Source organism: Anticarsia gemmatalis, chromosome 28, assembly GCF_050436995.1.
Source record: "Anticarsia gemmatalis isolate Benzon Research Colony breed Stoneville strain chromosome 28, ilAntGemm2 primary, whole genome shotgun sequence".
NCBI classification, from domain to species: domain Eukaryota; kingdom Metazoa; phylum Arthropoda; class Insecta; order Lepidoptera; family Erebidae; genus Anticarsia; species Anticarsia gemmatalis.
The window spans coordinates 3,803,390-3,816,228 of NC_134772.1; the positions used below are offsets into that span (position 1 = coordinate 3,803,390).

At 36.7% G+C, this 12,839-nt stretch overlaps 1 protein-coding gene across 1 annotated transcript in view; it reads right to left on the reverse strand.

The window, feature by feature from the left end:
• Positions 1-1,905: 1,905 nt before the first annotated feature.
• LOC142984842 (lysosome membrane protein 2-like) overlaps positions 1,906-12,839 on the reverse strand; it is a 36,086-nt gene continuing 25,152 nt past the window's right edge. Inside the window, exons 4-12 of the mRNA XM_076132689.1 lie at positions 12,215-12,353; positions 9,861-9,982; positions 9,245-9,344; positions 8,644-8,771; positions 6,800-6,920; positions 5,943-6,093; positions 5,087-5,237; positions 4,381-4,477; positions 1,906-3,997 (exon numbers count right to left, since the gene is read on the reverse strand). Coding sequence (XP_075988804.1) covers positions 3,782-3,997; positions 4,381-4,477; positions 5,087-5,237; positions 5,943-6,093; positions 6,800-6,920; positions 8,644-8,771; positions 9,245-9,344; positions 9,861-9,982; positions 12,215-12,353 — 1,225 coding nt within the window. The 3' untranslated portion in view covers positions 1,906-3,781. The remainder of the gene's footprint in view (positions 3,998-4,380; positions 4,478-5,086; positions 5,238-5,942; positions 6,094-6,799; positions 6,921-8,643; positions 8,772-9,244; positions 9,345-9,860; positions 9,983-12,214; positions 12,354-12,839) is intronic.

Genomic DNA, 12,839 nt, shown 5'->3' on the forward strand with positions numbered 1-12,839 from the left:
TCACAGCCTGTACGTAACCAACTCGAGTAAAGTTCGTTCACCTGGCTCACGAGTCATATGATATTTGAATCAATGAAACTAAAATGAGAAATAATGTTACTACAATAAAACCTCTCTTTCTTTGCGACTCTGCTATTTGACGTTACCGCAACTTTTGATGCACTTAGGCGCTTAACACACTGCCCCGCACCACGCAGCGTAGCGCGTGAATGCGTGTTCGAACGTTGCTTGTAAGTATCTCCGTTTGTATGGAAAACACGCACAGTCTAACACACAGAAAATGCATCCACGCGCGTTCATGCGGATCACGCGCATACACGCGGAGAAACATGCACCCCCGCGCGTAGGTACGGGGCGAGACGCAAGGTATGGCAGACCGAATCCCGCAGTGCCGCGCGTGATTTTTATCAAGACTATCGTGATGCTCAGTACTGCACGACCACCACAGAGAACGGCGAATAAATGAGAGCCGCCGTGCGTGAATCTACAAAACACACCTACGCGCGTGAGTGCGCAAAAAACCCGCACGATGATGCAGATCTGCACTCCCGCAGGAACGCGCGTAGGTGCGTCGACACGCAATATGCAGCATGATGCGGGGCAGTGTGTTAATCGCCTTAGATCTTATCCCGCCAGTGCCGCCCAAACCTGTGGCCTTGACGCACTTACCGGTGCATTTCGCGCGCTAAAATTTAAAAAAAAAATATAACCTTACGAAAAAAGATGGCTTATTTATGGTTTTTGTTTGAGTTCCTCGTATAATTAAATTCAAATCATTTATTGCTTACTAAGATAATATATACAAAAGGATCTTATATTAGGGTAGTGACGAACTTAGTAACCTTTAGTACCTAAATGACAATAGTATCGTACTGTTTTGTGTAACAAAGACATAATAATAAGTGTTTACCTAATATTATAATGTAACGGGTCTTAATCGCGATTGAAAATTAAAGGTTAGAATACCTTATATGTTCACCCGACGTTTCGATCGCATTACAATGTTAAATTATTAAATGTCATAATATTGTATTCACACAATATTGTCATAATATTATGTGTACAAGTCGCGACAGTTTAAAATCGTTAAGTGTTTACCTATTGCGATAAGGACGCCATAGTGTTATTGATGGTATTTTTATTATTAGGTAGTGAGTGTTTGTGTTGTTTTCACGGTGCCTTATACACCGTATACGTTCCTTGGATTCGGGCGGAGATTTGTTATTAGCAATCGCGCTAATATGCAACACCGATTAGAACTTAGTATCCGTTAAAATGGCGTATTAAACACGTGAAAATTTAAACATTGTGCATTACTTTTCCAAGCACTCGAAGTGATTAGTGATGATTAATAAGTAACAATACCTAAGTGATAATAACTCGTAAGTGGGTAGTTATGTTTTCACCGCACGAAGTGTCAGTGTCGTCACAGGAGACGCGCCGGCGCCGATAGCGAGCCTTGCGACGTTCCCGCTCCAGCGTACACGTAAGTTATAGTTTGTAGTCATGGCGAAGTGATACGTATGAATGAATGTTTGTACGGAGTGATTCTGTTTTGAATGCATAACTTTATTATTTACCTAGCAGGTACCTATGTGTAACATAAAAAAATATCAAGTATTTTATTTTTCTGTTTGTCACATAACTAAGGAAGTCTTGCCTACCCATAAATGTTGAACGAAATAAGCCATGATAGCGACTCGTTGTAAAGGTATTTTTTTATATAGGTAGGTACCTACTTAATGTACTTATGTATATTTAAATTGTTCATATGACAGTCCAGCTCGTCTCACAAATGTTTGTCTTGAGTGATTCGACCCCATTCACTTATTTGTTAAAAATATGAGATGACGGTCTGTGAAGTGAATTCCCAAGTCTGGAAAAAGAAAAAAATAAAACAACAAGTTTAAAAATAAATCTGTATTTCACCAGTTTTCTTTTGTAAGATTATATTTTACGTATACTTATGTAACAAAGTTATATTGGAAATTGTACTTAAAAATCAGCAGAATAATTGCAATGCATTATAATATTTACATTTTTTATAAAAATCTGAAAATACAATAAACTTCCCTATGTATATATTTAATTTATATAAGACGTTTACGAACTCTCAGATGCCACCAATTTTCAGTAGTGACATCTTGTGTCGAGTAGCATAACTATTATAAATTTGCAATAGTTTTACGGACAGTCAGAATAGTATATCTACAATTAGGTATCAAAATAGAACTGAAATAGTCCGAGCTAAGTAGCTTTATGGGTTTGAAAAGGTTCAAATTCAAAACTACGATTTGACATTTGTTCATAGCAATCAAATTTGATTTTTGACTCGATACTGTCGGGAGCAAGCCTACAGTTCCCTATTTGAAGATATAATATTGAGACCAGCCATTATAACCTATAGAGATTCCAGTTCCGACAAATATTTACTAAAATAAATCTTTATTTCGGTTAAAAACCTTAAAAATACATTCATAAACCCTCTTAGGACTAATCAAATCAATCATTCGATCTCTTACGCATTGATTTGATGTTTAAAAATCAAATCATTTCATTCATCATTATATTTGTACTTCCCTCGTCCATTCATATTAAATTATAATTTACAATAGGTTTCTTTGTCTTATTCCTGTGCTTTTATACATTAAAATAAAATCTATACTTATCCTAAATTTCGCGTGAAAATTGTATCATAATACTAAATTACTAAGCGGGTCTTTAACGCGATGAGAATTTCAAAGGTTACGATACCTTATGTAATTTATGGCAAAAGGCTAGCCCCCTATTACATGGGACTAACATTGTTAATAGCGAAGGGTGTATTTCATTCACCTCCGCCTACACCTTCGGGTATAACAGGCGTGATATTATGTACGTACGTATGTACAATACCTTATTAAAATTTGTCATTATGTATGTATGTACGATACCTTATTTGTTACCCGACGTTTTGACCGATGTAAGCCGGTTAGCAATTTAGTATTATGTGTACAAACCGCGATAGTTTAATAACTTTAAATCGTATTATGTTTTTAGAAATGCATAAAGAAATGGTATTTTCTTTTATAAAATTACAAAATTGGTCATGATTATAGACTTATATAAGGCGTGAAAATAAGAACTGAAGTGCGTGTGACGGAGACGTAACAACGATGTCCTTTCGTTCCCTCACACGCACTCCGCGTACCTATATGTCTATTATATTAACGTTTTGCCTTCTACGCTTGCTGCTATTTTGAGAAATATGTATAGGTACACTGTCACCTTTTTGAATTTGAGCTTTTTTGTATGAAAATATTGATAATTATTGATATTGGTCAACAAACAATATGCAGTGATTGTAAAATTACTTTAAATTTAATATAGTTAATTCACTTTTTTCATTTTAAAATGCGTTTAAACATGATGTGACAAAACATTTCTGTTGTGTGTATTCATAATTTTCACGTTGACCATACTTCACTTTAAGTTATTTTGTATCGAAATTAGAAAGGTTACAGTACGTAAACCTACAAATCAATTTTAAAACCTATTAGGTAACAATAATATGTAGTTAGAAATCCTAAAATAACTTAACCATAATTTTAAATCAGTATACATTGTGGACGCCAAAAATGTTCGATTTTTTACATTGGCAAGACAGTCGAACGGCGGGAAACCAGACAATACCAAAGAGTAAGAACTTTTAAAGTTGCGAAACAAAATGGCGTCGTTGTCTTTGGTAGACAACATTTGGAATTATTTACAATTTTTTTTCACAGATATTTTTCTAAATTATTCATGATTGATTTTTGTTCATGAGTTCAGTTTCGATTTTTACTTTGAGTGTGGCGCACGGCCTTTGTTTTCTCCTGACGTACGTGAGAAGGAGACAAATGCCTGAGCCTACGAATGCCATTATACATATTACTGTAAGGCCGAGTTGAACGGCTGCCGTAGAATAAGTTCCATGGTATACGAGGGACCGGAGACTTTCGGGTAATTCTTCAACACCCTGTGAAAATAAAAGGAAAGTTAGAAATAAAAATTGCAAGTAAAAAGAGCGTACATTTTTCCAATGTGGTTAGTTCTGAGGATTTTGATTTTTAAACATAGCAAAATATTTAGTTGTTTTTTTGGTGAAAAAAACATTATTAGTTCCACGGTTTACTTACTCGCTAAGGCTAGGGAAACATAATTTAGGGAGCCTTTTGATTGTATAATTACCTAAATGCTAAAAGGTGTAGTTACCCAAACACAATTTTATATACTGCGTTTTTTTGTCCCTAAAATTACAAGGGACTTTGTAGGGTATTATGTCCAACAATTTTGGTAGGAAATATGGCGATTTAATTAGTTTTCTGCTGATAATATTTGGAATTAAAGTTTGACACTTACCATTTCAATCCATGCAATAGGGAGAATGATTCCTTCAGGCAAGAAGTTCAGAGAAGAGAACATGCTGCTCTTCTTTACTTGAATGTTGATTTGTAAGCTGTAAAACGTAATTACACCATTTAATTATTATTTATTAAAAGACAGCATACTTTTGTTTTAACAAAATGCTACCTTAATTGGAAATTCCAATTTTCGCTAAGCTCCAATTATTGATAAAAAGGTAATGGAACTATCAATTTAAAAAAATATATCTCTGCTGCTTCTTCTGAATTAAAAACATTAAAATCGAATACCAAAATATTCGTAGCGACTTCTGTTGCTTTAGTTTTGCTATTCACTGATAGATGGCGTTATTAGTTTTTAGTCTTTCAATACAGCGTTTATACACAACACATACTTTTTCTCAATTTATGCTGTACAATGTAGGGCAAAGGTCTTTCCCAAATTGCTTCATAGGTTTCAATCCTCAACCTTACCTTTCACCTGTCCAAATCGTCGTATATTAGGCACTAGTTTTTACCCGCGACTTCGTCCGCCACCTGAATTTTCCTCTGGGAATGCGTCATTTTCCCGGAGTAAAAAGTAGCCTATGTCCTTTCTCGGGTATCTCTATACCAAATTTCATGCAAATTTGTTAAAAACTTGTTGGTAATTTTCATACATTTGTTTTTATTGTTTTTGTACATGTTTTTTTTACATTACACACCTTGATTTTCCACTGAGAGCAATGCCAAGTTTCTGATGCAGATCGATGTAGGAGTCGTGTTTCTGAGGGTCTGGGGTCATGCCGGTGACGGCTTCGCGAAGAGCTGGGTCGCCGAGGTAGAAGTGAGGGAACGAGACTAATGCTGGAGCACCTGTTGATGAAGATAAGAAATGATGTAAGATAGATATGCCTGTAATTCCTGAAAGTGTAAGGCCATATTATGAAATACACTCTCGTTTCGCCATTTATTAACAACCAGCCCGAATAGTTACTGATGGGTATCGAGTTACCCAGGTAACTGGGTTGTTGAGGTTCGATATTCAGTCGCTCCATGTAATGTACTGGTATTCAGCTGCATCCGGTGAGACTGGAAGCCTACTCCAACATAGTTGGAAGAAACACTAGGCTGATATACATATACATCTATTGAGAAATATTCCGATAGAAATAGGAAAATACCAATATTACTATCGGAACCTGAGCCCTCGTCGCAGCGTTTCAGACTGTCATTTTTTGAAAAGGGGGCTTTTGTTTCAGAAAGCACCACTAAATGGCGCTGATAGCTTCGTTTTTTTAGTTAAAAAGACAACTTCCGCACTATGAATTGCCGGTTGTCTCGTGGGGACTTTTACAAACATACAAACAACGGACACAGAGTACAACCAGACCCAAAAAAACTAAATATTTGTAGATTGCAAAATATTCAAATTTGTTCCGTGTGGGAATCCAACCCACTAGTAGCGTGGCGACCACCTTAACCACTGCGCCGCGGATTCCGTCAAACAGCCACATATAAAATTGATAAAATGTTGCCAAAAATAATGATAAGTATTCATTTTTAAACAGTTTTTCTTACCCATAGCACACTCGGTAACGTTGATAATGCCTTTAGGAGGGCAAGCAGCGGTGTCTATCTCACAGTAGCACTGGTTGTGTGGGTTGTCTGATGGGTCATCGAACACGTTCAGCGGCATACGATAGCGGAGGAGTTGGATGCCGTCGGAAATCTGGTGATGAAGATGTATTCTAGTTAGTGGGAGGCATGTTGTTGCCAGCTCTTCTCATAGGCCCTACCTTCCGAACTGGCGGTAAATTCACTCTCTGTATCATTGACTATCATAAGTATCAGCATTTGATCTAAATGAATAAATGATTTGATTTTGATTTTATATCGTGTGTTTAATGAGGATAATATTAGGATTTTTGGTAATTTCATTATTATCATGAGCAATTTCTTTCAAAGCGTAGCAGAAAGGATTGCCCGTTTAATATTTGTATCGCTAGTTTGGAAAGGGAAGAAACTGTGTGACTATTGTAGTTACACACTTTTCTTTAAATGTCTACCAGGTACTGTTTATCTGGAGACTGTGTTTTCGTCGTCGGAAGAGTCGGAATCCTGGAATTATGTCCAATCTTTTAAATAAATTTCCTTGGATGTAATTTGTCCTTTTTCCTTTTCCAAGATTTAACATAAAAAGTTAGGTTTAATCAGAGATAATGAAGCTTTATATAAGTAGAGTACTATAGTAGTTACAAAGTCTATATAAATTCAGACATCAGAACAAAAATATGCCTTTATGTATAAAAAATACTTATTACTATCCACTGCTGGGTCCATGTCTTCTCCCGCTTTTCTCGTTTGTCTTCTAAGATATACCAAGTAAATAACTATTTTACTTCTTTAATAGTATATAAGTAATAGTAATACTTTACCTCAACATCCTTCTCATAGTTGAATGGCAGTCGTCGACACAAGTTGGGATAATACACGTACAACGTGCTGTTCCTGTTCAGTTGAGACGGCGGGAAGATGGACCCGTCTGATGCTTCGATACTGAAAGTAGATAGAGGATATATTAGTTGTTATTCTACAAATTATTTTCTTAAGCCACTTTGAGAAATAGGGCAGAGCCTGTATATGTATGTGTTACAAATATAACATTACTACTGTAAATGAAAATCTATACTAATATTATAAAGCTGAAGAGTTTATTTGTTTTAACCCGCTAATCTGAGGAACTACGGTGCGAATTGAAACATTATTTTACTGTTGGATAGCCTATTTATTGAGGAAGGCTATAGACTACATAAACCATCAAGTTACGACCAACAGGAGCAGAGTATCAGTAAAAAATGTTACGAAACGGGGAAAAATATGACCCATTCTCTCTTATGTCACGCAAGCGAAGTTGCGCGGGTCAGCTAGTTAAGAATAAACATTAGCTCACGTTTATAACGCATTTCTTTAAAACATAAAGCGTGATTTTTTTGTTACGCAAACAGTGATAATGTTTTTTTTATTGTACAACGTTGTGGCATAGATAAAATATGGCGCTGTATTATCTATGGTAGATAACCTTTGACCGGCTTATCTTACAAAATATTGATGTAATATTCCGTCAGTTATCAATGACTTTTCTAGTTTATTCATTAATAATTTTATAGTTTCATACAATAAATAAATACATAGTAATTATCTTAGGACGACTTACACACGGTCACCAGAGCTCGATTCTCTTCTACTATCAACTACTGACAACCGGCTAGCCATCGAGAACTTTTACACGAAAATCTGTTTAGCGCCCCTAAGGGGGTCCGTAAGAACTATTTTGCCAGTACATTTTAAATGTCAAACTCTCGATACTCGACAGTACCGACTATAGAGAATCGCGCTACGTACCGCAATAAGTACAAATTACTGCAAACATAGTGACTACTGAGAATCGGGCTTCTGGCCGCGGTTGTAAACAGCTAAAAAGACATTATGAAAATCTTTTTAGCAGTTTTCGAGGTTATCACGAACAAACTAAGTGACTTTGTTTTATAAAAGTTGCGTTGAAAGGTTAATAAAAACATGTGTTAATCATAAAATATTTTTTAAGTAATTCACTAATAATATTTTGTATAAAAATCACACTTTTCGTCGCGTGATTTTTAATGAAACGTGACCTTATTGTAGTTGGTTCTTCCCGTTTCGATTGTGTCATTTCAAAGCGTTATAGTTTGATAAGGGGGGTTTTTATACGGTTTGTTCATACATACATAAAAACACACGTCTTCTTTCCATATGCATAAACCAGAGAACACCACTTGGTACGATCGTTACAAACTATCTTTGCTTCATTCACATCCATACATCTTGTCATACATAACTATTTTCATTTTGCATATACCTTGAGATAACCGTTACAGATTGAAATAGGAAATCTCCTTAGGATAAATTTTGCTAAAATGTATACTTGAACATACATTGTGTCCAAAAAGCTTTTGTCACTGAATTTCACCTCATCAAATGTACTGATCTGGTAGGTTTTATAAATCTCAAATACGTGGCGGTACCACGCATTCTTTTATGGGTCGAAAGAACCAAGGGAAGTCCGTAACGGTTCGTACCAAGTGACGGTCTGAGGTCTCTGTCCATCCTTATGGCAATAGGGCGTGATTTTATGTATGTATGTTAAAGCAAAAATATCAAAACTACTATAATAACCCTTTTGCCTACACTTTCAGGTATAACAGGTGTATTATAACCTAATAATAACTAAGTAAAACCTCACCTGTTACAGTCAGGTGTCCCCCAGAAGTTAAGATGTGAGTCTCCGTTGACTTTCTCAATGATGTTCATCTTGTCTTTATCGTTCTCGCCAGTGTTGATCGTGAAACGTTCAGATACTGTGCCGTTTTTCTGAAATATATATTGAAAAGATGCTTATTATAGTCCAAAAACTTTGTAGTTTGAGTGCCTCGAGAGGTCGTGAATTCGATTCCCACACGGAACAAATGTTTGTGCGATTCACAAATCGTTTTTTCGGGATTGGTTTTACTTTGTGTGACACAAGACGATTTCTTAGTGCGATACTTGTCAAAAAGAGAGGGAAAAGAGAGCCATGTAGGCAAGGTCAGTGATCCGCAGACTTATGAAGCTGATAATGGCCTGTCTTTATTTTAGAATAGCCGATATACGGCTAAAGTGGTTAATTTTATTGAAACCGGCCAACTGTGCAGGACTTTGTTTGTAGTGTCCGAGTGTGTGCACAATACATAGGTGCTCTATTCCTTGAATAGAGAGTGCATCTATGTATTGTGCCTGAATATTGGCCATGAGGACGAGATTACAACAGACGTTATGTATGTAGGTATATAATAAGTTTAACTTACAGTAACTAATAGTCCGAACTTCTCAAAGTTGAGTTGACCTTGGAAACTGAGGAATGGCTTCGCTATGTTGATGATGGTGTCGTCATAACCCCACAAGAACCTGGATGAACACAAAATATATAAGAATACATAGAACTATTACTGAGGCTTGCTGTCTGTCTGTCTATCGTATGGTTAGTGGTCAACGTAGTGCCAAAGCTGCTCAAGCCATCTGGGAGGCCTTTGACGTGGCTTAACGACTGTTATTTTAATTAAGAACCACCGGGACCGACTTTTTACGTGCCCTCCGAAGCACGGAGACGCCCAGTTCAAATACCACTATGGTCACCCATTAAGAACGACCGCGCCAAGGGTTGCTTAACCCACAGATCGTTAACCGATCGGTGAGCACAACTGGCTATGAGCGCCTCAAGGCTTGCTACACACACATATTCGGTTCGGCATTAATCTATTTCGTCTCACTAGAGGGGTATTATGTTATATCCCAGGTAACTGGGTCGTGAAGGTCAGATAGGCAGTCGCTCCATGTAAAACACTGGTATTCAACTGCATCCGGTGAGACTTAAAGCCGTCTCCAACATAGTTGGAAGAAAAGCTAGACTGATATATAACTCACCTATGTACTGGTAAAGAGATGAAAGGATCTGGATGATTGATCCATGGCCATTTGAGAGCTTGGTTTAGAGACATCTGCGTCAAACTGTCCAGGTCCATCGCTAAGGCTTTAGCTATAACTCCCTGAAACAGATAATTAAATAAGAATCCTAATTTTATAACGTACTAGCCAAGACTGTTCGTTCGCGTGGTTTGTGACTTAGGACAGAATTTTCATACAAACCTTCATCTCCTATTTTATCCCCTTGGGGGTAGAATTGATCGCGCCAACGGTATGTACTTACGGTAGGTACATAACGGTAGGTATGTACGCCAACCTATGTATTAAATGGTTTTTGATTCAACGAATAAAAAAATAAATAAATTTAACCCATTACTGTCTCACTGTCGGGCAAGGGTCTCTACCTAAATGAGGGAAGGTTGGGCCTTAAGTCCACCATGCGTTTTACACAGTCGAAGCTAATTCGGTGTATTATAAACGCGATTTTTGTTTGTATACAACTATTTCAGGTAAAACTACCAGACAATTTTTGATAAAATTTTACAGATAGACCGGTAATTTGTACGTTAAAAAATAATGCTTAATTCAAGCTATCATTCTTTCAGCGGAAATGACGTCACACGTAACCAGTAGATTTTAATCTGAATTCGTTTTCCTTATATTTCTAACAAAAATATTATTATGTTTTTTAATGATACATTTTATTATGATCTGTTTGACATTACTATTCGAAATAGATACATAACATCATGACTGTTATACCCAAAGTTGTAGTAAGTGTATGGGGTACACCCACGTTTCGCCATTAACAATGTTAGTTCCATGTAACAGGGGGCGAGCCTATTGCCATAATGCCAAACTACCGGCTAATATTGTTATTCATTCTAATATAAATAAAAAGAAAGCAATTGCACTTCGCCTGACCCGGGAATTGAAATCGAGATCTCGTTGGCCAGCAGTTAGTATGTATTTCGGAGGAGGTTTTCAATTTGTCTGTATTTTATACTAGCTGACCCGCGCAACTTCGCTTGCGTCATAATTTTCCCCGTTTTTATAACATTTCTCGTTGCTACTCCGCTCCTATTGGTCGTAGTGTGATGATATATAGCCTATAGCCTTCCTCAATAAATAGGCTATCTTACACTGAAAGAATTTTTCAAATCGGATCAGTAGTTCCTGAGATTAGCGCGTTCAAACAAACAAACAATCAAACAAACAAACTCTTCAGCTTTATACTATTAAGTATAGATAACATTGGTTGAAATAACTTTTTTCACATTCGAATGAAAAGTATAAAAGCTTCCCATGTGGTCCTATTTTGATGGTTTTCAGATTTGATGTATTTTTTGGAGATTTTCTTAAAAATGCTTCTACGTAATGATGTATACAAAGTTATCTTTGTATACATCATTACGTAGATGATATTATATTAATATGGTCATTTTTCTTTGTGACCAAGTGACATTTTGCTTGAAATTCGATATTTTTTGGTCAAATTATGTATATAATGTATAAACAAAGCCTAGTAGATTGTGTAGTATATAAACGTATGTATTTTTACCATCTTTCATATCAAGTCATATTTGCGTGTTTCTGACAAAACAAAGATAAGTTATCGGCATATATTGCCTAATAGAATAACATTGAACCAGCGGCTATTGTACTATACGAAACTATACTAACATTATAATAATGTCCTGTTCGCCAATATGCGACTACAGCGGAAAGTTTCTTCTTCTTCTTATCGTATGGTTAGTGGTCAACCTAGTGTCAAAGTTGTTCAAGCCCGTAGGCCTTTGACGTGGCTTAACGACTGTTATCTTAATTGACGACCACCGGGACCGACTTTTTACGTGCCCTCCGAAGCACGGAGACGTATTGTTAATTGGATGCATAGCAAGTAAAAGAGAGAGAGAGAGAGAGAGGGAGAGAGTGTGGGAGAGAAAGAGAGAGAGAGAGAGAGAGAGACAGGGAGAGAGAGAGAGAGAGAGAGAGAGCAGCTTTGCCCGAATTTCACCCTCTCCAGAGTGGAATTTCCAAATATCCTCTCTTAGAGCTCCTCTACACTTCCTAAGGAATCTTCATACTAAATTTCAAGTTTCTACGCTCAGTAGTTTCGGCTGTGCGTTGTCCATCAGTCAGTCATTCATCAAGAAGAGCTTTGAATATCGTCGTTTAAGTTCTATCACCAAATAAGTCAATTTTAGCAACTTTTCAGGACAGACAAATTTTAATTTCTTCTTTCGATTCTCTAGCATCGAAATGACATCAAAATTACAAAAAGTGGCTTACGTGGTGATAGAACTTAAACGACGATATAATGATTGATTAAAAGAAAAATGCTTTTTACTTACAAGCAAAGGTAGATTAGGTACGTAAACTTGATCAAAATGGGCGCCATTAGTCTTGTTAGCCAGGTACGTGAAGTGGTTGCGTTCTTGGAACGTGAGCCGATCTCCGTCAAAGTCTATGTTCACTCGTTCTAGTTGCTGGCTGTAACAAGGAAATACATATAAATAAAATCAGACATTATTCCCATGGAGGTAAGCAAAGAACAGAGAACGTTACATGGTACGATTCTTACAAATTTCCTTTGCTTCATTCGCACCTAACAAGAAAATGTACAAGAAAAATAAAAAAATCTAGTCTATTTAAATCATATTTTTACTGCCCATGGCATGCCCATCACAAGATTTCGGGTTCGATTCCCGAGTTGGCCAAAGTACTATTGGTTTTCTAATTTATATTACAATAATTTTCAATAGGCAAACCTTTTGTTATATACCATGCACATAACGAAACTCCGGGCCGCGACTTCACCGCGAAAAAAACCCTCCTGTAAATTGTTCGTGAAAGAGTAATAAACATACATTGGCTCGTGCTCACAAACTTTCGCATTTATGATATTAGTAACTAGCTGACCCGCGCAACTTCGCTTGCGTCACATAAGAGAGAATGGGTCAAAATTTTGTAAAAAAC